The sequence below is a fragment of the Amphibalanus amphitrite genome, unplaced genomic scaffold, assembly GCF_019059575.1.
Source record: "Amphibalanus amphitrite isolate SeventyFive unplaced genomic scaffold, NRLGWU_Aamphi_draft 001573F_arrow, whole genome shotgun sequence".
Lineage (NCBI taxonomy): Eukaryota > Metazoa > Arthropoda > Thecostraca > Balanomorpha > Balanidae > Amphibalanus > Amphibalanus amphitrite.
Window position 1 is genome coordinate 99,651 of NW_024883066.1, and position 25,277 is coordinate 124,927.

At 53.3% G+C, this 25,277-nt stretch overlaps 1 protein-coding gene across 1 annotated transcript in view; it reads right to left on the reverse strand.

The window, feature by feature from the left end:
- Positions 1-4,410: 4,410 nt before the first annotated feature.
- The window catches only part of LOC122373933, a 33,057-nt gene continuing 12,190 nt past the window's right edge, over positions 4,411-25,277 (reverse strand). Inside the window, exons 13-22 of the mRNA XM_043352388.1 lie at positions 23,298-25,046; positions 22,626-22,802; positions 16,927-17,016; positions 9,594-15,830; positions 9,190-9,279; positions 8,892-8,981; positions 7,622-8,014; positions 7,177-7,359; positions 6,784-6,936; positions 4,411-6,346 (exon numbers count right to left, since the gene is read on the reverse strand). Coding sequence (XP_043208323.1) covers positions 5,166-6,346; positions 6,784-6,936; positions 7,177-7,359; positions 7,622-8,014; positions 8,892-8,981; positions 9,190-9,279; positions 9,594-15,830; positions 16,927-17,016; positions 22,626-22,802; positions 23,298-25,046 — 10,343 coding nt within the window. The 3' untranslated portion in view covers positions 4,411-5,165. The remainder of the gene's footprint in view (positions 6,347-6,783; positions 6,937-7,176; positions 7,360-7,621; positions 8,015-8,891; positions 8,982-9,189; positions 9,280-9,593; positions 15,831-16,926; positions 17,017-22,625; positions 22,803-23,297; positions 25,047-25,277) is intronic.

A 25,277-nucleotide genomic window follows, 5' to 3' on the forward strand; every position in this document is an offset into this window, starting at 1 on the left:
CCGATCGCAACAAAATTTTCAGTACCCTCGCGCACTGGCGGATCCAGGGGGGGGGCCACGGGGGCCATGCCCCCCCCCCCAAAGGCCTAAAGTGGCCGGTTTGGCCCCCCCAAAACGTCCGAAAAAATGCTATGAAAATATACCTTGATGGAGGTTTTTAGCCACTTGGTGAAGTAAAGCTTTCCACAGCATAATACGGAAGCAATATGGTAGCAGTGAGGGTCAGTCACAAGTTGCGCGAGCGGAGTCGACCTTAAAAAAAGACTGTTGTTGGCACGTGTTTATGGCGCGGCAGCTGGTAGTTGGCGATGTTTCGCGTGGTGTGGCATCACTGGCGGATCCAGGGGGGGGGGGGGCACGGGAGCCTGAGGTGCCCCTGACAGGTCCATGGTGCCCTTGCTAGGCCTGTGGTGCCCCTGGACCCTGGCAGGCCTGTGGTGGCTCTGGCGGGCCTAGGGTGCCCCTGCTAGGCTGCTGATGCCCCTGGGACCTGACAGGACTGCGGTGCCCCTGACAAGCCTAAAGCGCCCCCAACAGGCCCGTGATGTCCCCGACAGGCCCAAGGTGCCCCTGCGTGATGCCGTGATGCCTGCGAGGCCGGTAGGGCCCCTGACAGGCCCATGGTGCCCCTGTGAGGCCGGTGGTGCCCCTGGCAGGTCTCTGGTGTCCCTGACAGACCTGGGGTGCCCCTGACAAGCCTGTGGGGCCCCTCACAGGCCCGTGGTGCCCTTGCTAGGCCTGTGGTGCCCCTGACAGGCACCACCCGGGCACCAAGGGGGGTCATGACCCATGTGGCCCCCCTTGGATCTGCCACTGATACATAATATATTAATTTGTAAAGGCTAAACCGGTGGTGACCCTGGCAGGCCTGTGGTGCCCCTGCTAGGCCCCTGGTGCCCCTGGGCCCTGACAGGACTGTGGTGCCCCTGACAGGCCCAATGTGCCCCTGCAAGGCCGGTGGTGCCCCTGTAAGGCCTGTGGTACCCCTGCTAGGCCTCTGGTGCCCCTAACAGGCCCATGGTGCCCCTGCAAGGCCGGTGGTGCCCCTGGCAGGTCTCTGGTGTCCCTGACAGACCTGGGGTGTCCCTGACAAGCCTGTGGGACCCGTCACAGGCCCGTGGTGCCCTTGCTAGGCCTGTGGTGCCCCTGGCGGGCTGGTGGTGCCCCTGCTAGGCCGGTGGTGCCCCTGCTTGGCCGGTGGTGCCCCCGGGCACCAAGGGGGGTCATGACCCATGTGGCCCCCCTTGTATCTGCCACTGATACATAATATATTGATTTGTAAAGGCGTTATGGCTTATGCAATATGCAATTGCAGGCACTTGGTATCCCTCACTTATCCCTCATTGGGGGCTCTGGCGGGCTCCTGAGGGCCCACGTCTATCTCCATTCTCCGGGAGCCCTAGACGGGCTCCTTTGGGTCCTTTCAGTCCACTACAGCATAAGAGGTCTCCACGCAAGTCCTATACATACATCTGAGGGCGTACCCTGACGTCTGAGGTACCCAACTGCAGCTCCAATGGTCTCTTACACTGGCGGATCCAGGGAGGGGGCATTTAGGGCCATGCCCCTTTCCCAGAGGCCTAAAGTGGCCCGTTTGCCCCTCCCCCAAACGATAATGAAACATAGTTCAATCAGTGCGTGGCCCAGGAGCCGAGTTTATAGACTGGGGGTGTTTTACCACCTCCCGGCCCGCAAAGGGACCCAAGAACTGACTCGAAGCGGGTTAAAGGGACTATCCCACCTTCTAAAATGTTGTTAAAACCAGTTAAATTGTGCCCGACTTTATAGATTGGATGACCAGGAACACGGTTCTGGTATTTATTTTTCATTAAACATCTTAGGCTTCCCATATTCCAAACACAAACTTTCAAATATGTGACGTCACAGCCCAAAATTACCTCCTTCCCCAGGCCACATTACTGTCATAAAGCTGATTCTTTTTACTCTGTAGGCACCACAACAAAGTTCAGAACAAATTTTAAGCGATTTTTCAACGAACAAACCCATTTAAATCAGAATGACTAAACGAGGTGACGTCACACTAACGGTCGCTCCATGTTGAAGATAGGGCCTTGCACAAGGCCCATTTTCAAATGAAGGGAACGAATTTCTTCAACACCAAGAGGCCGCGGGGGCTGCAACCTAGATAGATAGTGGTTTCTGAACCTCGCCGCAAACTTGGCTATCTCAACTCAAACCCCATGTTAAAGGTGGGATAGTCCCTTTAACTGGTCGACAAAAGCAATGGTAAGTGTTCACAAAGGCATGGGTCGGGTGGGCTACCATTTATATATATATTTTTTTAGTTAAAAAAAAATAATAGTGTCAGGGCTGTGACGAAAAATAAGTGGCCTAAATCCGATGAGAAAACAGGATTTGGGGGTACCCTAGGTTTGGCTCCGCATGAGTTGCCCCCCCCCCCCCAAACGCAAGCCTGGATCCGCCAGTGCCCTCGCGTTAATCAATTTGACACCTACTCTGAAAATTTCATGACCCGGACCCAAATTGAAATGACCTTTGACCTGTGACCTACTTTCCGAGACCATGTTTGGCCGGAATCTCGATTCGGCATATGTCGGCTCGCATAAGCCGCGCGTTTCCAGTCTTTTCGTTGTTTCAAGCCTTCAAACATGTGATATTATCTTGCTCCCAAGTCCCATGCATAAGGGTGGGTGTCAAGTTCACCTGAAGTTCAGGTCAGGTCATTGACCTTTGATGACCTCGGTCCACTTTTTCGAGTTTTACATTTTTCTAAGCTAGTTTTTTAGCAGAACTCGAATTTAGCAACCTGAACCATTTGAACATGTAGGTACGAAGTAGTTTTGAAGCCTTTGTACCTAACATGTTACGAAGCTGTTAGAGGCGGTTGACACCTACTACGAATACCCGGCAGGACCCCCACTGGTTTACCTGACCTGACCTGACCCGACCTGGCCTAAATGCATGAAGTCATCATCTGTGATCAAAACTAATTTGGTATTCGTGATAGGCACCCTGAAAAAAAAAACATAGAAGTTACGCTTTACGACGTTCCAACAGGTCCCGATTTTCCCGACTTTTGGTCATTGACCTGACCTGGAAGGTCAACCAGTGACCAAGGACCTTAAATGACGACTCAAGTGTCGTAGACAATTGCAGGCCTTTATCGGTCTAAAATGAGCGCGGCCAGCGGGCAAGTTGAACGTTTGTGGGGACGGCTGCGCGCGGCGGGGCCCGAGCGCGCAAAGGACCAGGGGAGAAGGGGCCAGTGTGCCGCAGACGCCAGCGCGGGGCGGACGCCTGTTTGACTGTGGTCCTTGTGACGTCGGATTTGGGAGCGCATTGCCGACAGAGTGCAACGTTTCGGTAACCGGTAAGCTGTTTGCCGGCCAGCAGTGTGCTGGTGCCAGGCGGTGTCAATCTTCTTCTCGTCACGGGCAACACGCTCATTGTTTCCGCGAAACTTTAGGTCAATCAGGGGTGAAACGGCAAGGAGGGTCCAACGGACACCCCCCCCCCCCGTATACGTTCGAGGCTGGCAAAACACCAATACGGGCGAGGGTTAAATCTTCCACATGAGCTGTCAAGCTAGGTAAAAAGGGGATTTTTATGCTTTCTTCCATTCAGGTTTCCTTTGTGACCCACGTCCACTAATTTGGGGAGGAAGAGCTGCCCCGACGGTTCCTGTCCCTATGGAAAGTTGTGGGGGCAGCGCCCCCACGGCCCCAGAGTTATGGGGGAAGGCTGCCCCCACTGTCCCTCTCCCCGGCTCCCGCACCTATGCCCATATAGCTATAAACAATTTCGGAGGAAGGGAGAAAGAAGTTCGCATTTTTTCACTACAGGCGCCCCAATTCTGGTACCGCCCCTGGTAGGGTAGCTCGAAAATAGGCCACCTTCATACCGTTGGCCCCTGGTCAAAGAATATCCTGGATCCGCCTCTGATTGCACTCATGGCGGATCCCGGGGGCATTTGAAGCAAACGTCCCCCGCCTTCACCCGCAGCGCCTGAAATCCTTGAAAATGAGGGCTCTTTCTGGAAAATAAAGAAGACCTAACAGTTTTTATTAGGAAAAAAGCCTGTATACTAGTAGAACTGCAGAGAAGTGCGTAAGGAATCGAATTCTGAGGAGTTTTTGAAATTTGGAGATTTTTTTTTGGGGGGGGGGTATGCCACGCCCCGCCTCCGCAGCGTCCGAGACCGTCTTTCTTTATCCGTCTATCCGTATAATTGTGTAATTACCTAAACGTTGGTGTCATTTTCCATGTCGTGGATAGGTAGGGCGTCAGCGTATTTACTGCCTGCGTAGTTTTAACGTTGAGCCTTTTCTAGCAATTTGTGAATGACGGATAGTGTCATAAGATACTGCATTTTCTGAGCTGGGTATGAATTCGTTTAGTCCCACATTCGGAAAATACCAAAGTTCTCGGTAGTATTATGACTCGTGTATTTAAATAGATTCACGTTATTAAAAGCTTGTTGTTACATAAAGCAATGTATTTTCACCTCGAAAATATCATCAAAACATAAATGAGCATTTCTGCATCACTAGCTAGTCAGAGGAACGCATTCACACTCGCCAAGGGCTGTATAAATAGCCATTAGTTCATTGGACATCAGTTGCCATAACCACAAGCGAGTCAGAATTAGTAAGACAATAAACCTTGGAAAATACTAGCACTAGTATCGCTGCCTAAAAACATCTCCAGCTTTGATTTTTACACATCCTCGCCACCCTCATGCATCCGCGGTCCAATCGACATCACAATGCGCAGGCCGGCGGCCCAGCGCGGTGGAAAGGCCTCACGCGTGGACGGTGTTCGGGGCGTGTCTATCACATGCAGCGAACGAGCGTCGAAGCGCGTGACGAAAGCGACGACGCTCGTCGATGGCGCCGCCTGTCTCTACCCGGGTCACGGTGACGGGCCGGGGCCGGCGGGCGGGCACCGCACGGGTAAGGGAAGCCGACAGTGCCCGGCGCCGGCCCCCACCCCTACTCCGGACCACGCATCACGAACGCTTCCGTGGAACACAACGCATCTGGTCTATCAGCTCTGGCCCTTATTCCGGTCGGTCGAACAACACTCGGCGAGATCAGGGGTTAAGGGAGACCCCCGACTGTCGCCGAGAGCGGTCCGAGCGACCTCCCGCGTCACACATTATCACAAAGTCGCACCGAGTTTCCCTAGTCGCTGACCTTCGGCATGTAGTACTTGTGGTCGTGCGTCTGTCCTACCGGGCGCAGGTTTGACATGGGCGAGTCGACCACAGCCGCCGGGCACGGCTTGTAGGTGGCGTACGACTGGTTCTTGGAGGCCGACTTGTCCTTGAACACGTCGTAGTCGCCGTGGAAGATGCCGAGCGACTGCGTGGAGCTGCGCACGGCCCGGCTGCGCTGCTCAGTCTGCTGCGTGCTGCTGGAGACGCGCGACTCGCGCCGTGTGCTGCTGGAGCTCTGTTGCTGCTGCTGCTGGACCGAGGAGCTGCTGACCTGCTGCTGCTGCACCGCGCTGCTGGTGGTGCTGCTCTGCTGGAGGGCGCTGCTGACGCCCGAGGAGCTGCCAGCGCGCTGCTGGGTGTTGGCCGCCCACTTTTTCACGCTCTGCTCGTCCTTGCGCAGAGAGCCGGCGAAGGCGCGGTCGCTGCCCTCGCCGCTGCCGGGCCGCTGTCCGGCGGCCGGCTGCTTGTCCGGAGAGGTGCGCGGCTCCTGGACACCCACGGGCCGCGCACCGGCCACCGGCTGCGTCTCCGGCCGGATCCGCGCCTTCCCGCGCCTCCCGGAGCTGGTCTCGAACGTGTGCGATCCCTCCAGGGTGAGGTTGTCGGCCTGGCGGACCGCCTTGACGCGCTCGGTGTCGTCGCGTGTCCAGGTGTTGTGTCTCGTGGCGCGGCGGTGGGCGGAGGAGTCACGGATCTGCCGGCTGCTGCTGCTGGTGCTGCTGCTGACAGTCTGCTGCTGGGAGCTGGAGTGCTGCTCGGCCGACGTGACGCGCTGCTCGGTGTGACTGGAGGACATCATGGCGCGCTGCTCGCTGGCCGACATGCTGCGCTGCTCCAGCTGGCTGCTGGACGCGGAGCGCTGCTGCGCCACCTGCTGCGAGCTCCGGGCGGTGGACGAGGACTGCTGCTGCTGCGCCACCTGCTGCGAGCTCTGGCTGGTGGACGAGGACTGCTGCTGCGAGCTGGAGACCTTGCGCTGCTCCAGGTGCGCGCTGGACGAGTGCTGCTCGGTGCGCGAGGTGGCGCCACCCTGCTGGCTGACGCTCATCGACGATTGCTGCTGCGTTTGGCTCTGCTGCACCGTCTGGCCGGCCGGCTTGCTGACCGTCTTGAACGGCTGGAAGTCGCCCTGGCTGGTCGACACCGCTGAGAACACACAACCAAACATGAAGGTCAGGGCTAGCGACACTTTGCCGTACTCGTATCAGCTATTAGATTGACATACGTTTAGCAATTAACTATTAGCACAATTACGGGATTTTATCGCGGCAAGAGATACTCAGAAACGAAGCCATGAGAAAAAGGTGTTTTTCGTGTTCCTGGTGCATATTACGACCAACTAGCATGCTCACGTGATTCAAAACTAATGTGCATTGTGCTCACGTGATTCATAAGAGAGACTACTGGAGTGCATACTCACAAAGTGAATCGTTCAGATTGGGTCCCTTTATTACATAGTGTGATTTGTTCGAAAAGGATAAGACATCAAGAGATGTCAAGAGATCTGTTTTACAATATAGTCAAATTTGATGCGTGTCGACCGTCCTACATAGCCTGGTGGCCGCTGCGCCGCGCTGCCGTACCTGCTCCGGAGGGCACTCCGGCGGCGCGCACCACCGTGGTCTGGGAGGTGCGCTGCTCGCGACCAACGAACTCGCCCTCCAGCTTCAGGTTGTCCTGGCGCCGACGCACCTCGGCCCGCTCGCCCTGCTTCACCACCGTCTTACGGCGGGTGTCTACGCGTCCGCCAACAGAAAATAACAACGTAAATGGAACGAACGTTGAACATAAAGGTGCAGCAAACAAAACAAAACTAATAAAGATACAGTCTAAAAATATGAAAGAATAACAAAGCAGATAAATAAGTAAAATGAGACAAAACACTCAAGCTGTTGGATTATGACATATACAGCAGCTGGCCTGCATTCGCTCGTTTGCAGCGGTCGTTGCAGACTAGCTCGAGTCGTTCCACTAACCGGAGAACTGTCCCTCCATGCGCAGGTTGTCCTGCGGTCGGACGGGCGAGGCCCGCTCGCCGGCGGCCGGCGCGGTCGGGGTGCACGGTGCGCTGAAGTCTCCGCCTCCCACCGTCAGGTTATCGTTGTGTCGCACGACCTCGGCCCTCTCACCGGTCACCGTGGTGGTCTTCTGTTGCCGCTCTGCACGGGCGGCCGGGAGGTGTCAGCGATACACTCCAGTGGCGGCCGAGGACCGATGTCGGGGACGAAACATAGCAACGAAACGTACACAGATATTTAACTGAAGAAGCTAGCATAGTAAAATAAATTCATGGCAACATAAATCTGCGAGTGCAAAAGAACATGATATAAACTGCAACATATAAACTGAGCGACTAAGCCGTTTAGAGTCGCACGGAGCGCGGCCGGCGGGGCCAGCAGGAGCAGAGGCGGCTGCCAGTACCGGCGAACAGCTGTCTTCCGACTCGCAGGTTGTCCTGGTGGCGCACCACCTCGGCCCGTTCGCCGTGGGCGACGACGAGCGAGTCGGCGCGCCGCCCGTGGAACTCTCCCTCCACGCGCAGATTATCCCTGGGCCGGGCGGCGGTGGACCGGCCGGACTGACCAGAGGACCGGCGGCGGTCCTGGTCCGCGGGCGACCGAGTGGTCGGCGCCCCGGAGTCCAGGGACGACTCGCCCGAGGACCAGCGCCGGTCGGTCGGAGAGCCCCGGCTCTGGGACCCGGCCGGAGACCGGGGCAGGCCTGCCGACGACCGCTGGCTCTCCGGGGACCGCCGGTCCGGTCCGCTGGCCGAGGACCGCTCGCCGACGCCAGGCTCCGGGCTGGCCGGCAAGTCTGCGCGAGCCGCAGTCGTGTTAGTGAGAATGGCGAGCATGGTTAGCAGCGAGAGAGACGGGTGAGTGCGTGACACGACGTGCACAGGCAGAGAAGACAGGGAGTGGTAGGGAGTGTCACTAAAAACAGTACCGGTGTGTTAGTTTTAGGGGAATGCTAGTGTTTAGATATTTCAGAGTGACCATGGTAGTGCTAAGAAGAACTAGACGTGAGACGTCAGTTAATTGTGAGACATTATATTTTTTACATGTCACTTTACCTATTTAAAAAGGTAACCACTGCACATAGCACTATGAATATTCAAACTTCCTCAGGAGTATCCAAAGTTTTCATTCAATATCCAAGCTGTATGAAATAAGAGGTACGAAGCTGAAAGAAATTATAGCTTAGCCCAAAGATTGAGATATTAATGAAGATACAAATCAGGAAAAAGAAAAAGTTTTATGTGTTTGATGTCTTTGGTTTTGGGTAGTTCACTGTTCTCAATCATTATCTAGAGGTAGTTCAAACATTGTCTTTTCTTAAACAGAACAGGGAAAAGAACTGTGTACGAAGCTCCGGCTAGGAAAAAATATTTTCGTAATGATTTTTATGAGTATTTTAAACTTGTCCAACCTTTTCAGGACAATTTATTAGTGTAGGTACGGTCTCTATCGACGTATAAAACGAAAACCAACAATGGGACACGGGATGAAATCGACAGACTTGAATAATTAAAGACAGGCATTGTGAGATGTGAGTGAAACCCTCAAACCAAAAGTTAGTGACGATCATAATTCCGAGGCATTCCTAGGTAATCACCAAAGTCCACAAGACGAAATTGTGCGTGCATCGTGTCATAACAAAAACAGGCGACTGTGGTCCATGAGTGACTCACCCTCAAACTGGCCTTCCATTCGCAGATTGTCCTTATGTTTTACAATAGAGGCACGTTCACCCTGGCTGACAAGCGTCTTCTGCCTTCCGTCTGCAAACAGAAAGAGATGTCACTTACTTTCGATGTTGTGCATCATGTGCCTAGTTGTAGACGGACAAGATCATTGTAGTGCTGTTTATTAAACAACAAAAATGTTGAGTGCACTGTGAAAGCAATACAAATGCAGCAAAGCATTTAGAATAAACCACATGTCAACTGCATGGCTCTTCAATGCTACTTCAATTGTCCGTTTACTCACCGTTGAATTTTCCTTCCATGCGGAGGTTGTCCTCATGGCGGACTATGCTCGCCCGAGATCCCTGCTTCACCGTTGTCTTCTGTCTGGTGTCTGTAACAATACAGCAGATATCTGATATTATATCACTCTGACAAGTGAAAACGAGGTAAACGTAGCATAGACGATCGTACCACGATGTACCTACATTGTCGTGAAATTGACTCTTTTACAAAAAAAGTCATTTGATGTATGAAACAATTTTGGAAATTCAACTTATGCATTTCACTATCCAGTGTCCACCATTCATTGTTTTTTTTTTCAGTGAAATGTTATTTTTTAGCAATCTGGGATGACGATAAGAAAAGTAACTAGCTTCAAGTAGCTAAAAGCCACAACAATGCACGTGGGTGCCGCTGGCCACTGACCTGTGAAGGAGCCCTCGGTGCGCAGGTTGTCGCTGTGGCGCACCACGTCGGCCCGCTCGCCGCGCATCACCGTCACCATCTCGCGGCCGTCCTCGAACTTGCCCTCCATGCGCAGATGGTCCGGGTGGCGCACCACGGGCGCCCGCTCACCGCGCGGAGCCTGCTCGCGCGGCTTCCCCGAGAAGTCGCCCTCTGGCTTTAGATTATCAGGATGGTCAACTCGTGGTGCACGCTCACCACGCGGGGCCTCGCCGCGAGGTCGACCCTGGAAGTCGCCCTCCATCCGCAGAGTGTCCTCTCTGCGCACGATCTCGGCCCGCTCACCGCGCGTTATCGAGGTGCGCTCCCTGGTGTCATCAAATTTGCCCTCCATGCGAAGGTTATCTTCCCTGCGGACAATATCAGCCCGCTCGCCTCGAGTGACGGTCGTCTGATCTCTTGTGTCCTCAAAGCGACCTTCCATGCGGAGGTTATCTTCCCTGCGGACAATATCAGCCCGTTCGCCTCGAGTGACGGTCTTCTGATCTCTTGTGTCCTCAAAGCGACCTTCCATTCGGAGGTTGTCTTCTCTTCGAACGATCTCTGCTCGCTCCCCGCGAGTCACCTTATTACGTTCTCTCGTGTCTTCGAAGCTACCTTCCATTCGAAGATTGTCTTCTCTCCGGACGATATCAGCCCTTTCGCCCCGACGCACCACCGTTTGTTCTCGTGTGTCCGTGAATTCGCCCTCCATGGTCAGGTTATCCTCTCGTCTGACAACAGGTGCTCGCTCACCTTGCGGCGCTTTTCCTGCGGGTCGCTGGGCAAAGTCTCCGTCCAGTTTCAGCTGGTCTGGGTGCTTCACAACTGGTGCGCGATCTCCACGACCAGGCGACTGTTTATCGCGCGTATCCAGGAACTCGCCCCCTGGTTTGAGATGATCAGGATGCTGTACAACAGGAGCACGAACGCCCTTCGGTGCTTTGCTGTCTGGACGATCAGCGAACTCTCCCTCCATTTTCAAATGGTCAGGATGCTTCACAACCGGTGCCCTTACGCCTTTGGGAGCTTTCTTGTCTGGACGGTCAGCGAACTCCCCCTCCATCTTTAGATGGTCAGGATGTTTGACAACAGGTGCTCTGACGCCTTTTGGTACCTTATCGTCAGGGCGGTCCATGAATTCGCCTTCCATCTTCAAATGGTCTGGGTGCTTCACGACAGGCGCCCGTTGTCCCTTTCCTGGCGCATGCCGGTCACGGCCGTCTGTAAAATCGCCCTCCATTTTCAGATGATCTGGGTGTTTAACAACTGGAGCTCTCACGCCCTTTGGTGCCTTCTTATCTGGGCGATCAGCAAACTCTCCCTCCATCTTCAGATGATCAGGATGTTTGACCACTGGTGCTCTTTGTCCCTTTCCTGGTGCGTGACGATCTCGGCCGTCAGTGAAATCACCTTCCATTTTTAGATGGTCTGGGTGCTTTACTACTGGGGCTCTTTCACCTTTTGGTGCCTTTTCGTCGGGACGATCCATGAAATCTCCCTCCAATTTCAAATGGTCAGGGTGTTTGACAACTGGCGCCCGCTGCCCCCTACCGGGAGAGTGGCGATCTCTCCCATCTGTGAAGTCGCCTTCCATCTTCAGATGGTCAGGATGTTTCACGACGGGTGCGCGCTCTCCTTTAGGGGCCCCATCTTTTGGGCGACCCGTGAACTCTCCTTCTGGTCTTAGATTGTCATCGTGCTTGACTGGTTTGGCCTTTTGGCCTTTCGGAGCATTCTCTTTCGGACGATCATTAAACTGCCCCTCCATGCGTAGGTTGTCTTCCCTGCGAACAATTTCAGCCCGCTCACCGCGGGTGATCGTGGTCACTTCACGGGTGTCTTCGAATCTTCCTTCTGTCCTTAGATTATCTTCACGGCGGACGATATCTGCCCTTTCCCCACGAGTTACCGTCGTTCTTTCTCTGGTGTCAACAAACTCACCCTCAACCGTAAGGTTGTCAGAACGTTTCACAACAGGAGCTCTTTCTCCTTTAGGTGCTTCATCCTTAGGACGACCAGTAAAATCACCCTCTGGGCGAAGATTGTCGCCATGGCGGATAGGACGAACCTTCTCTCCCTTCGGGGCTTCGCCACGAGGACGGTCCTCGAACGTGCCTTCCATGTGGAGGTTGTCTTCCCTTCGGACGATTTCGGCACGCTCTCCACGGGTAACGGTTGTATATTCTCTGGTGTCCTCGAACCTCCCCTCTGTTTTGAGATTATCCTCCCGGCGGATGATGTCGGCTCTTTCACCGCGGGTCACTGTAGTTCGCTCTCTTGTATCGACAAATTCGCCCTCCATTGTCAAATTATCTGTTCGTTTGACAACAGGAGCCCTTTCACCCTTTGGTGCCTCTTCTGTCGGTCTTCCTGTGAAGTCACCCTCTGGCTTCAGATTGTCCCTGTATTTATATGGTGTTGCCTTTTCGCCTCGTGGGGCCTCCTCGCGGGGACGATCATCAAACGTTCCTTCCATCCTAAGATGGTCCGGGTGTTTGACAACAGGAGCACGCTCTCCCTTTGGTACTTGGTCTTTTGGACGCTCTTCAAACTTGCCATCCAGCTTCAAGTGATCTGGATGTTTAACTACTGGTGCTCGATCGCCTCTTCCCGGGGTCATTTTCTCTCGTGTGTCAATGAACTCTCCCTCAACTACAATGTTATCGGGTCGTTTGACAACCAGAGCTCTTTCGCCCTTAGGAGCTTCATCGGGACGTCTGTCAGTAAAATCACCCTCTGGTCTAAGGTTATCACCATGTTTGATAGGTTGGACTTTCTCTCCCCTGGGAGCTTCTCCACGCGGACGGTCCTCGAAATGTCCTTCCATCCGTAGGTTGTCTTCTCTTCGAACAATGTCAGCCCGTTCTCCTCGAGTGACGGTTTTAAGCTCTCGTGTGTCTTCAAATGTCCCTTCCATTCGCAGATTGTCCTCGCGACGAATAATATCTGCCCGTTCCCCTCGAGTCACGGTTGTTCGCTCCCTGGTGTCAGTAAATTCCCCTTCCATCATGAGATTATCAACCCGCTTCACAACGGGCGCGCGCTCTGCAGTTGGAGCGACGTCCTTTGGCCTGTCTTCGAACTTGCCATCCATTCTTAGGTGATCAGGGTGTTTCACTACAGGTGCCCTGTCTCCCCTTCCCGGTGTGTGCTTCTCACGTGTATCAACGAACTCGCCTTCCATTGTTAAGTTGTCAGGTCGCTTTACTACGGGGGCTCGTTCACCCTTAGGTATCTCTTCCGGCCTGCGATCAGTAAATTCACCCTCTGGCTTCAGGTTGTCTCTGTACTTGTACGGCGTCGCCTTTTCACCCTTGGGAGCCTCACCACGCGGGCGATCTTCAAAGTCCCCTTCAGGACGTAGGTTATCGGGCCGCTTTACGACTGGAGCACGCTCTCCTCTATGGATCTCTTCGGGTCGACGATCAGTAAACTCACCCTCAGGCTTCAGGTTGTCCCTGTACTTGTAAGGAGTCGCTCGTTCGCCCTTGGGTGCCTCGCCACGAGGGCGATCTTCAAAGTCGCCCTCTGGGCGGAGGTTATCGGGTCGTTTGACAACCGGTGCTCTTTCACCCCTGTGAACCTCTTCTGGGAGTCGATCGGTGAACTCACCTTCTGGTTTCAGGTTATCTCTGTACTTGTATGGCGTTGCACGCTCACCCTTAGGAGCCTCACCACGAGGACGGTCTTGGAAATCGCCCTCCGGGCGGAGGTTGTCAGGTCTCTTGACAACAGGGGCCCGCTCTCCCTTGGGTGCATCCTCAGGTCGGCGGTCTGTAAAGTCGCCTTCTGGCTTCAGGTTATCCCTGTACTTGTATGGAGTCGCCCTTTCGCCTTTTGGTGCTTGCTCGTGAGGACGGTCCACAAAATCTCCCTCTGGTCTCAGATTATCTGGCCGTTTCACCACAGGAGCTCTCTCACCTCTGTGGACCTCCTCCGGGAGACGATCTGTGAATTCTCCTTCCGGTTTTAGATTGTCCCTATACTTGTATGGGGTTGCACGTTCACCCTTTGGAACCTCACCACGCGGGCGATCCTCGAAATCGCCCTCAGGCCGGAGGTTGTCGGGCCGCTTGACGACAGGAGCCCTCTCTCCCTTTGGAGCGTCCTCGGGTCGGCGACCAGCAAATTCTCCCTCAGGCTTAAGATTGTCCCTGTACTTGTATGGGGTTGCCCGTTCACCCTTTGGAGCCTCGCCACGAGGACGAGCTTCGAAGTCGCCCTCCGGGCGGAGGTTGTCGGGTCGTTTGACAACCGGTGCTCTTTCACCTCTGTGAACCTCTTCTGGGAGTCGATCGGTGAACTCACCTTCTGGTTTCAGGTTGTCTCTGTACTTGTACGGCGTTGCACGCTCACCTTTAGGAGCCTCGCCACGGGGACGATCTTCAAAGTCTCCTTCAGGACGAAGGTTGTCAGGTCTCTTGACAACAGGGGCCCGCTCTCCCTTAGGTGCATCCTCAGGTCGGCGGTCTGTAAAGTCACCTTCGGGTTTTAGGTTATCCCTGTACTTGTAAGGAGTAGCCCGTTCACCCCTGGGGGCCTCTTCGTGAGGACGGTCTGCAAAGTCGCCTTCTGGCTTCAGATTGTCTGGCCGTTTTACTACTGGCGCTCTTTCGCCCCTGTGAATTTCCTCGGGAAGACGGTCTGTGAATTCGCCTTCGGGTTTGAGATTGTCCCTGTACTTATAAGGAGTCGCTCGTTCGCCCTTCGGTGCTTCCTCTCTGGGACGGTTTTCAAAGTTACCTTCAGGTCTTAAGTTGTCAGGTCTCTTTACAACGGGGGCTCGTTCGCCTTTAGGTGCATCCTCAGGTCGACGATCAGCAAACTCACCCTCAGGCTTTAGGTTGTCCCTGTACTTGTAAGGAGTGGCTCGTTCGCCCTTGGGTGCCTCGCCACGAGGACGATCTTCAAAGTCACCTTCCGGGCGGAGGTTATCGGGTCGTTTGACAACTGGTGCTCTTTCACCCCTGTGAACCTCTTCTGGGAGTCGATCAGTGAACTCGCCTTCTGGTTTCAGGTTGTCTCTGTACTTGTACGGCGTTGCACGCTCACCCTTAGGAGCCTCACCACGAGGACGGTCTTGGAAATCGCCCTCCGGGCGAAGGTTGTCAGGTCTCTTGACAACAGGGGCCCGCTCTCCCTTGGGTGCATCCTCAGGTCGGCGGTCTGTAAAGTCGCCTTCTGGCTTCAGGTTATCCCTGTACTTGTATGGAGTCGCCCTTTCGCCCTTTGGTGCTTGCTCGTGGGGACGGTCCACAAAATCTCCCTCTGGTCTCAGATTATCTGGCCGTTTCACCGCAGGAGCCCTCTCACCCCTGTGGATTTCCTCCGGGAGACGATCTGTGAATTCTCCTTCCGGCTTCAGATTGTCCCTGTACTTGTATGGGGTTGCACGTTCACCTTTAGGAGCCTCACCTCGCGGGCGATCCTCGAAATCGCCCTCAGGCCGGAGGTTGTCGGGCCGTTTGACGACAGGAGCCCTCTCTCCTTTTGGAGCGTCCTCGGGGCGACGATCAGTAAACTCTCCTTCTGGCTTCAGGTTGTCTCTGTACTTGTATGGTGTTGCTTTCTCACCTTTCGGTGCTTCTCCGCGAGGACGATCTTCGAAAACTCCCTCTGGTCGCAGGTTGTCGGGTCTCCTGACAACAGGCGCCCTTTCTCCTTTAGGCGCTTCCTCGGGACGTCTGTCGGTGAAGTCTCCTTCTGGCTTCAAGTTGTCGTTGTATTTGTATGGCCTGGCCTTTTCACCCTTCGGAGCCTCCTCTCGAGGGCGGTCGTCAAATTGCCCTTCCATCTTCAAGTGGTCTGGATGTTTGACTACGGGAGCACGTTCGCCTCTCGGTACTGCCTCATGAGGTCGGTCTTCAAACTTCCCATCCATCTTCAGATGATCAGGGTGCTTGACCACTGGTGCTCGGTCTCCGCGCACGGGTGTATACTGCTCCCGAGTGTCCACAAATTCTCCTTCTGTAGTGAGGTTGTCTGGACGTCGGACCACAGGCGCTCGCTCTCCCTTTGGCGCGTCCTCAGGGCGACGATCCGTGAATTCGCCCTCAGGTCGCAGGTTGTCGTTGTACTTGTAGGGGAGCGCCTTTTGACCGCGCGGCGCCTCTTGCCGTGGTCGGTCCTCGAATGTCCCCTCCATGCGGAGGTTGTCCTCACGGCGTACCACGTCAGTACGCTCCCCATGCGTGTACACCGTCTTTTCTCGGGTATCTGAAACATTGAGGGTGGGAGTGTGTGCATGAATAATAAGAGCTGCATTTTTTTGTGAAAACTGATTAACTTTAATGAGATTCAACCTCCCGGCTAGAGGTTATCAATGCAGCCTCCTTACTTACGGGTGAGAGCACGTAAGAGCCGAGAGGTGCTGCGACTTAAGCAAAAATGCTTTTGCACCATTTGGCGATCATTGTTTTGTATATGTTGATGTTCTGATTAATGAAATATAAATGTATTCCATCTACCTCCTCTCCCCTACAGTTTTTTCGTGAATATTTACATACTAAGGATATGGGCGAGTCCGGTCAAATGTGTAGCATTTTTCGCGTGCATTTATTCGATACACAGCTTGTCAGTTTGCGCTTAATTTTACGTCAATCAACGAACAATGATGTTATATGTTACGTCCGTTGAAATTAAATAGACGGGTTTGTGATTTAGATGAAATGTTAATGTTATGGCTTTTGATGTGCCGTATTATTGCATTGCAAGCGACATTGTTGGTATTTATTGATATCTGTTTTGGAAATACGTAAGGTCGCCTCGAGTTAGCCTTATTCAAGGCTGAATGTTAGAAACTGTGAAGGAACTATATCATTGAAAGGTCCGAATACTGAAGTTGGGACAATTTTACTATAAAATTGGGTATTTTTCTTTGCATGGGAAGAAATCAAAAGAAAATGTATTAAAAATGTTTTAAATTGCATTACTGTTGAATGTTAGGTTTGTTGCATTTATAAGTGTGTCTTATAAATTATTTTGTGGCGGCTTTGATTATGGTCCCTCAAGTTTTGCTTTGAGGGAGGGGCCATGACAAACCGTATACAAAACATATTCCAACCATAAAATCACAATGTAAAATTTCAAAACTGCCTCTTCGTCACAGAGTTTTCAAAAGAATGCGCCGAGAACAATATTATTCGAACACCTATAGAGATGGCTATACCTATATTGAATATGCGGCTCCAGCGATCAACTTGGGAGGATTTTATAAAGATTTCACGAGAATGTGAAGCTCTAAACGTAATAATTTTGACGTTACCATATGACATTTACTATTGCAGTAGCTAACATATACAGGTAAACTTACCTGTGAATTCTCCCGTCATCCGCAGGGTGTCCTCGCGGCGTACGACGTCGGCACGCTCGCCTCGCGTCAACACCTGAGTCTCACGCGTGTCTGCAACGTGCACGTGCCACATGCAGTGTCAGGGGTGCGTCTGCGGGGCGTGTTCGTGCCGGGCTGCGCGCGCACAGTCTGGCCGACCGAGTGCCGTGGCGGCCCGCCGGTCGATCAGGCGCCCGGGCGCCGGCCAGGGGTGACGGGCAGACGGGGGCGTATCGCGGCGCCCGTCGCTCGCCGTCGCATCAGATACAGGCAGCGGGGTCGCAGATGGTGCTCACAGCAGTATCGGCAGCCTTATGGGGGACCGATGGCACACAGACGTAACTGATGAATAACGCAGCGCTCACCGCGGCTTTCCAAACATGGGTCAGGAGACATGTTGTGCTAGGATTTCCACTCGGGTTTTTTGGCTCGCAGAAAAAACACGTTCTTTGTGTGTCGATGAGGTAACAGTGCAAAACTAATGAAACAAAAACAAAAACTCTCTTGCTGTTTTCTATCTACCTCTGAACACTTCACAGTGAAACACTTATACCTACTGTAGGTATGGATTAAAAACAACCTAGTTTGATTCAGTAAATGCCATGCAGAGAGCACACACGAGCACAGTGGGTATTTAGTAAGTTATCTTCGTTCAAGCTAGTGCGAAGTATAGTGAAGAATACTAGCAACGATTCGATTCATAGAATGCATGCAAAGAATAGCCACAACAATAGGCAAAAGGTGTGTTAGGCGGGTATCCTTACCTGGATGCATCCCAGAAAGAGAATCGTCTGGCATTTGGTAGTTTGAATCTCGGTTTCCTCTAGGTTCGGCTTCACCGGAAACCCTGCCTTCAAATGTCCCCTCAGGATACAGAATGTCCTTAGGTTTCACTGCAATAGCTCTATCAACGACAGGGAACTCCTCTCTTGTTCTGTCTTCAAACGATCCACTGGTTATCAGATGGTCCGAATGTTTGATGGGTCGTGCACGTTCGCTGTCACCTAACATTTGACCACGCTCAACAGAACCACGCTCTTCTCTCGGTCTTCCAGTGAACTCTCCCTCAGGCTTCAGGTTGTCAGGCCTTCTCATCATTAGAGCACGCTCTCCCCCTGGAGCCTCCTCTGTTTGTCTTCCGGCAAATTCCCCCTCTGATTTGAGGTTGTCCGGCCTTCTTACCACTGTAGCACGTTCGCCTCTGGGAGCTTCTTCTGTTGGTCTTCCGGCGAACTCGCCTTCCGATTTGAGGTTGTCAGGCCTTCTTACAACAGGGGCACGCTCGCCTCTTGGAGCTTCTTCTGTTGGTCTTCCGGCGAACTCGCCTTCCGATTTGAGGTTGTCAGGCCTTCTCACAACAGGGGCACGCTCGCCTCTTGGAGCTTCTTCTGTTGGTCTTCCGGCAAAATCTCCCTCTGATTTGAGGTTGTCAGGCCTTCTTACCACTGGGACACGCTCGCCTCTCGGAGCTTCTTCTGTTTGTCTTCCAGCGAATTCGCCCTCCGATTTGAGGTTGTCAGGCCTTTTTACAACAGCGGCACGCTCACCTCTCGGGGCTTCTTCTGTTGGTCTTCCGGCAAATTCCCCCTCTGATTTGAGGTTGTCAGATCTTCTTACCACTGGAGCACGCTCGCCTCTCGGGGCTTCTTCTGTTGGTCTTCCGGCGAATTCCCCCTCTGATTTGAGGTTATCAGGCCTTCTTACCACTGGAGCACGTTCGCCTCTTGGAGCTTCTTCTGTTGGTCTTCCGGCGAACTCGCCTTCCGATTTGAGGTTGTCAGGCCTTCTTACAACAGGGGCACGCTCACCTCTCGGGGCTTCTTCTGTTGGTCTTCCGGCGAACTCGCCTTCCGATTTGAGGTTGTCAGGCCTTCTTACCACTGGAGCACGCTCGCCTCTTGGAGCTTCTTCTGTTGGTCTTCCAGTAAACTCTCCTTCTGGTTTGAGGTTGTCAGACCTTCTTACCACTGGAGCACGTTCGCCTCTTGGAGCTTCTTCTGTTGGTCTTCCAGCGAAATCGCCTTCCGATTTAAGGTTGTCAGGCCTTTTTACCACTGGAGCACGTTCGCCCCTGGGAGCTTCTTCTGTTGGTCTTCCGGCGAACTCGCCTTCCGATTTGAGGTTGTCAGGCCTTCTTACAACAGGGGCACGCTCGCCTCTTGGGGCTTCTTCTGTTTGTCTTTCAGCGAACTCTCCTTCTAATTTGAGGTTGTCTGGCCTTCTTACCACTGGTGCACGCTCGCCTCTTGGAACTTCTTCTCTTGGTCTTCCGGCGAAATCGCCCTCCGATTTGAGGTTGTCAGGCTTTCTTACCACTGGAGCACGTTCGCCTCTCGGGGCTTCTTCTGTTGGTCTTCCAGCAAACTCGCCTTCCGATTTGAGGTTGTCAGGCCTTCTTACAACCGCAGCACGTTCGCCTCTTGGAGCTTCTTCTGTTGGTCTTCCGGCGAAATCGCCTTCCGATTTGAGGTTGTCAGGCCTTCTTACCACTGGAGCACGCTCGCCTCTTGGAGCTTCTTCTGTTGGTCTTCCGGCGAACTCGCCTTCGGATTTGAGGTTGTCAGGCCTTCTCACCACTGGAGCACGCTCGCCTCTGGGAGCTTCTTCTGTTGGTCTTCCGGCGAAATCGCCTTCCGATTTGAGGTTGTCAGGCCTTCTTACAGCAGGGGCACGCTCGCCTCTTGGGGCTTCTTCTGTTGGTCTTCCGGCGAAATCGCCTTCCGATTTGAGGTTGTCAGGCCTTCTTACAACCGCAGCACGTTCGCCTCTTGGAGCTTCTTCTGTTGGTCTTCCGGCGAAATCGCCTTCCGATTTGAGGTTGTCAGGCCTTCTTACCACTGGAGCACGCTCGCCTCTTGGAGCTTCTTCTGTTTGTCTTCCGGCGAACTCGCCTTCGGATTTGAGGTTGTCAGGCCTTCTTACAACAGGGGCACGCTCGCCTCTCGGGGCTTCTTCTGTTGGTCTTCCGGCGAAATCGCCTTCCGATTTGAGGTTGTCTGGCCTTCTTACCACTGGTGCACGCTCGCCTCTTGGAACTTCTTCTCTTGGTCTTCCGGCGAAATCGCCCTCCGATTTGAGGTTGTCAGGCCTTCTTACCACTGGAGCACGTTCGCCTCTCGGGGCTTCTTCTGTTGGTCTTCCAGCAAACTCGCCTTCCGATTTGAGGTTGTCAGGCCTTCTTACAACCGCAGCACGTTCGCCTCTTGGAGCTTCTTCTGTTGGTCTTCCGGCGAAATCGCCTTCGGATTTGAGGTTGTCAGGCCTTCTTACCACTGGAGCACGCTCGCCTCTTGGAGCTTCTTCTGTTGGTCTTCCGGCGAACTCGCCTTCGGATTTGAGGTTGTCAGGCCTTCTTACCACTGGAGCACGCTCGCCTCTGGGAGCTTCTTCTGTTGGTCTTCCGGCGAACTCGCCTTCGGCTTTGAGGTTGTCAGGCCTTCTTACAACCGCAGCACGCTCGCCTCTTGGAGCTTCTTCTGTTGGTCTTCCGGCGAAATCGCCTTCCGATTTGAGGTTGTCAGGCCTTCTTACAACCGCAGCACGTTCGCCTCTTGGAGCTTCTTCTGTTGGTCTTCCGGCGAAATCGCCTTCCGATTTGAGGTTGTCAGGCCTTCTTACCACTGGAGCACGCTCGCCTCTTGGAGCTTCTTCTGTTTGTCTTCCGGCGAACTCGCCTTCGGATTTGAGGTTGTCAGGCCTTCTTACAACAGGGGCACGCTCGCCTCTCGGGGCTTCTTCTGTTGGTCTTCCGGCGAAATCGCCTTCCGATTTGAGGTTGTCTGGCCTTCTTACCACTGGTGCACGCTCGCCTCTTGGAACTTCTTCTCTTGGTCTTCCGGCGAAATCGCCCTCCGATTTGAGGTTGTCAGGCCTTCTTACCACTGGAGCACGTTCGCCTCTCGGGGCTTCTTCTGTTGGTCTTCCAGCAAACTCGCCTTCCGATTTGAGGTTGTCAGGCCTTCTTACAACCGCAGCACGTTCGCCTCTTGGAGCTTCTTCTGTTGGTCTTCCGGCGAAATCGCCTTCGGATTTGAGGTTGTCAGGCCTTCTTACCACTGGAGCACGCTCGCCTCTTGGAGCTTCTTCTGTTGGTCTTCCGGCGAACTCGCCTTCGGATTTGAGGTTGTCAGGCCTTCTTACCACTGGAGCACGCTCGCCTCTGGGAGCTTCTTCTGTTGGTCTTCCGGCGAACTCGCCTTCGGCTTTGAGGTTGTCAGGCCTTCTTACAACCGCAGCACGCTCGCCTCTTGGAGCTTCTTCTGTTGGTCTTCCGGCGAAATCGCCTTCCGATTTGAGGTTGTCAGGCCTTCTTACAACAGGGGCACGCTCGCCTCTTGGAGCTTCTTCTGTTGGTCTTCCGGCGAAATCGCCTTCCGATTTTAAGTTGTCAGACCTTCTTACAATAGGGGCACGCTCGCCTCTCGGAGCTTCTTCTGTTGGTCTTCCAGCAAATTCTCCCTCTGATTTGAGGTTGTCAAGCCTTCTTACCACTGGAGCACGCTTGCCTCTTGGAGCTTCTTCTGTTGGTCTTCCGGCGAACTCGCCTTCGGCTTTGAGGTTGTCAGGCCTTCTTACAACCGCAGCACGTTCGCCTCTTGGAGCTTCTTCTGTTGGTCTTCCGGCGAAATCGCCTTCCGATTTGAGGTTGTCAGGCCTTCTTACCACTGGAGCACGCTCGCCTCTTGGAGCTTCTTCTGTTGGTCTTCCGGCGAACTCGCCTTCGGATTTGAGGTTGTCAGGCCTTTTTACAACAGGGGCACGCTCGCCTCTTGGGGCTTCTTCTGTTGGTCTTCCGGCGAACTCGCCCTCCGATTTGAGGTTGTCAGGCCTTCTTACAACAGGGGCACGCTCGCCTCTTGGGGGTTCTTCTGTTGGTCTTCCGGTGAACTCGCCTTCGGATTTGAGGTTGTCAGGCCTTTTTACAACAGCGGCACGCTCACCTCTTGGAGCTTCTTCTGTTGGTCTTCCGGCGAACTCGCCTTCGGATTTGAGGTTGTCAGGCCTTCTTACAACAGGGGCACGCTCGCCTCTTGGGGCTTCTTCTGTTGGTCTTCCGGCAAAGTCTCCTTCTGATTTAAGGTTGTCAGGCCTCTTTACAACCGCTGCACGCTCGCCTCTCGGAGCTTCTTCTATTGGTCTACCAGCAAACTCTCCTTCTGGTATCAGATTGTCATGGTGACGGATAAGAGAAGTTTTTTCGCCTTTGGGTGGACTTACAAAGTCTCGAGTATCTGCAATCATGCACGATTGAGTGTTAGTTGGTATGAAAGGAAATATATCGACGGAGAAGAGTAATCGCGAGAGAAAGAGAGAGAGAGAGAGAGAGAGAGAGAGAGAGAGAGAGAGAGAGAGAGAGAGAGAGAGAGAGAGAGAGAGAGTTTAAGAAAGAGACATGGAGAAGAAGATGGATGTTATATTATATGACAAGAAGAAATGACAAGACAGTGAAGCTAATGACAAGAAAATGACGCTATATTATAAGTCAAGGTTGGTTTGTTAGGTATATGCACGCGTTGCGCAGTAATGGTCTAATATCAAGTTGTGGTTTATCTACTACATCACGTTGGTAATGAGATGTTAGTGTGTTACAAGCACTCTCTGGATAGGAGTTAGGTCAATTAAAAATTAGCAACAATTGATGAGTTTCACATGATGTCGCGCTCAAATGAGTTCAAACTCACCGATGAACTCTCCCTCCATGACGAGGTTGTCTGGTCGGCGCACCACGGGGGCTCGCTCCCCCTTAGGCGCCTGGTCCTGAGGTCGGTCCGGGAAATCACCCTCCGGTCGGAGGTTGTCCGGACGACGTACGACGGGAGCACGCTCGCCCTTCGTTGGAGTGCGGTGTTCACGAGTGTCTGTAACATATTAAATAATGACGTTAAAAATAGTTTGTGACTTTATGAGAAGACGTGCTTTCGCCAGAAATAGATACATAGATCCCTAATTTGGGTTATGCATGCCATAAGTGTCTTTCTAGTGAGTTGTACCTACTCAGGTGAAACGCGTCTGAATTTATCCTTGGAATCCCAATCGCTGAAAGAATTGCATCATTACAACACGACAAGGATAGGAAGGAATGCTTGAAACAAATACTGTATATTGCGGTGAGAGATATGTTTGTGACGCTAGACTATCTGAATCATAACGTACATCACACTAATCGTATACGGTGCTGCAATGTACTCCGAGAGTTATACATATACTGGTACACCCACATGACAATTCAATGTACCTACTGAAAGGTAAGAACAGGTAAACAATATGTTTTAAGGCAATGGACGCATCTGACGTGAAGTATATATTGCAAGATGCATCCAAACGTTTTCTTCCATTTTATATCAAATACTTACCGACGAAATCTCCCTCCATCGTGAGATGGTCTGGATGTTTGACGACAGGCGCCCGCTCTCCACGAGGCACTTCTCCCCGCGGTCTGTCGGTAAAGTCACCCTCCGGACGGAGGTTGTCGTCGTGACGAATCGGACGGACTTTCTCTCCTCTCGGCGCCTCACCTCGTGGCCGATCTTCAAAGGTACCCTCCATGTGAAGGTTGTCCTCTCTGCGGATGATTTCAGCCCGCTCGCCACGGGTCACAGCGGTTAACTCTCGAGTGTCTTCAAACCGTCCCTCAGTTCTCAGGTTGTCCTCACGACGAACGATGTCGGCTCGTTCGCCTCGGGTGACTGTGTGTCGCTCCCTTGTGTCGACAAACTCTCCCTCCATGATTAGATTATCAGCCCTTCTGACAACAGGAGAGCGTTCTGCACGAGGTACTTCCTCCGTCGGTCGTCCAGTAAAGTCTCCCTCCGGCTTGAGGTTGTCCCGATATTTGTACGGAGATGCCTTCTCGCCACGAGGCGCCTCTTCCCGAGGACGGTCTTCGAAAGCTCCCTCTGGCCTCAAGTTGTCCGGTCGTTTGACAACTGGAGCACGTTCTCCCCTCGGGGCTTCCTCAGTTGGCTTGCCGATGAACTCTCCTTCTGGCTTTAGGTTGTCTCTGTATTTGTATGGCGTGACTTTCTCGCCCTTGGGAGCCTCACCGCGCGGACGATCTTCAAAGTCGCCTTCCGGTCGAAGGTTGTCGGGTCGCTTGACAACAGGAGCCCTCTCCCCCCTTGGTGCCTCCTCCGGACGACGGTCGGTGAAGTCTCCCTCGGGCCTTAGGTTATCTCTGTACTTGTACGGAGTAGCCCTGTCGCCCTTGGGAGCCTCTTCACGTGGACGACCTTCGAAGTCGCCCTCGGGCCGGAGGTTGTCGGGCCGTTTCACCACTGGCGCTCGCTCTCCTCTATGAATCTCCTCTGGACGACGGTCAGCAAAGTCGCCTTCGGGCTTCAGGTTATCTCTGTACTTGTAGGGAGTCGCTCTCTCTCCCTTGGGTGCCTCCTCGCGAGGTCGATCTGTGAAGTCTCCCTCGGGTCGAAGATTGTCAGGTCGCCTTACAACCGGCGCTCTTTCTCCTTTAGGAGCGTCCTCTGGTCGTCGATCAGTGAAGTCTCCTTCCGGTCTCAAGTTGTCTCTGTATTTGTATGGAGTGGCCCTTTCTCCCCTCGGAGCCTCTTCGTTTGGGCGACCAACGAAGTCTCCTTCTGGTCGTAGATTGTGTGGCCTTTTTACGACCGGGGCCCTTTCACCTCTGTGAACCTCTTCGGGGCGACGATCAGTGAACTCTCCTTCTGGCTTCAAATTGTCTCTATATTTGAACGGAGTCGCCCTTTCACCTCTAGGTGCCTCCTCATTAGGGCGTCCTTCGAAGGGTCCCTCCATTCGCAAGTGATCCGGATGTTTTACGACAGGTGCCCGTTCACCACGAGGAGCTTCTTCGCTAGGCCTCCCGGTGAACTCTCCCTCTGGTCGTAGGTTGTCTCTGTATTTGAACGGAGTAACCTTTTCTCCACGGGGTGCCTCTTCATTAGGCCGGCCTTCGAAAGGTCCCTCCATTTTTAGGTGATCGGGGTGTTTTACAACAGGTGCTCGTTCACCCTTAGGGGCAGTCTCTTGCTGTTTTGGGGTGAACTCTCCCTCTGGACGAAGGTTGTCAGGTCGTCGAACGACGGGGGCTCGCTCGCCCCTCACAGGGCTGACCGTTTCCCGAGTATCTGAAAAGATGGTTAATGCATTGTGTAAGTGCATGCTCGTTATTGAAAAGCCCGAGAGGCTTCCAAAAGATATTGACACCATTTTAGTACTTATTAGAGTAAGATAACCATTTATCATGCTGGAGCGTGAAAAACTACATTAGACTTGTTAGCACTACATTTTATCAGTAAACCAAACCGCCTATACCAATTGAAATGCGCATTGATGAAAAATAACCAACTGCATTTTAG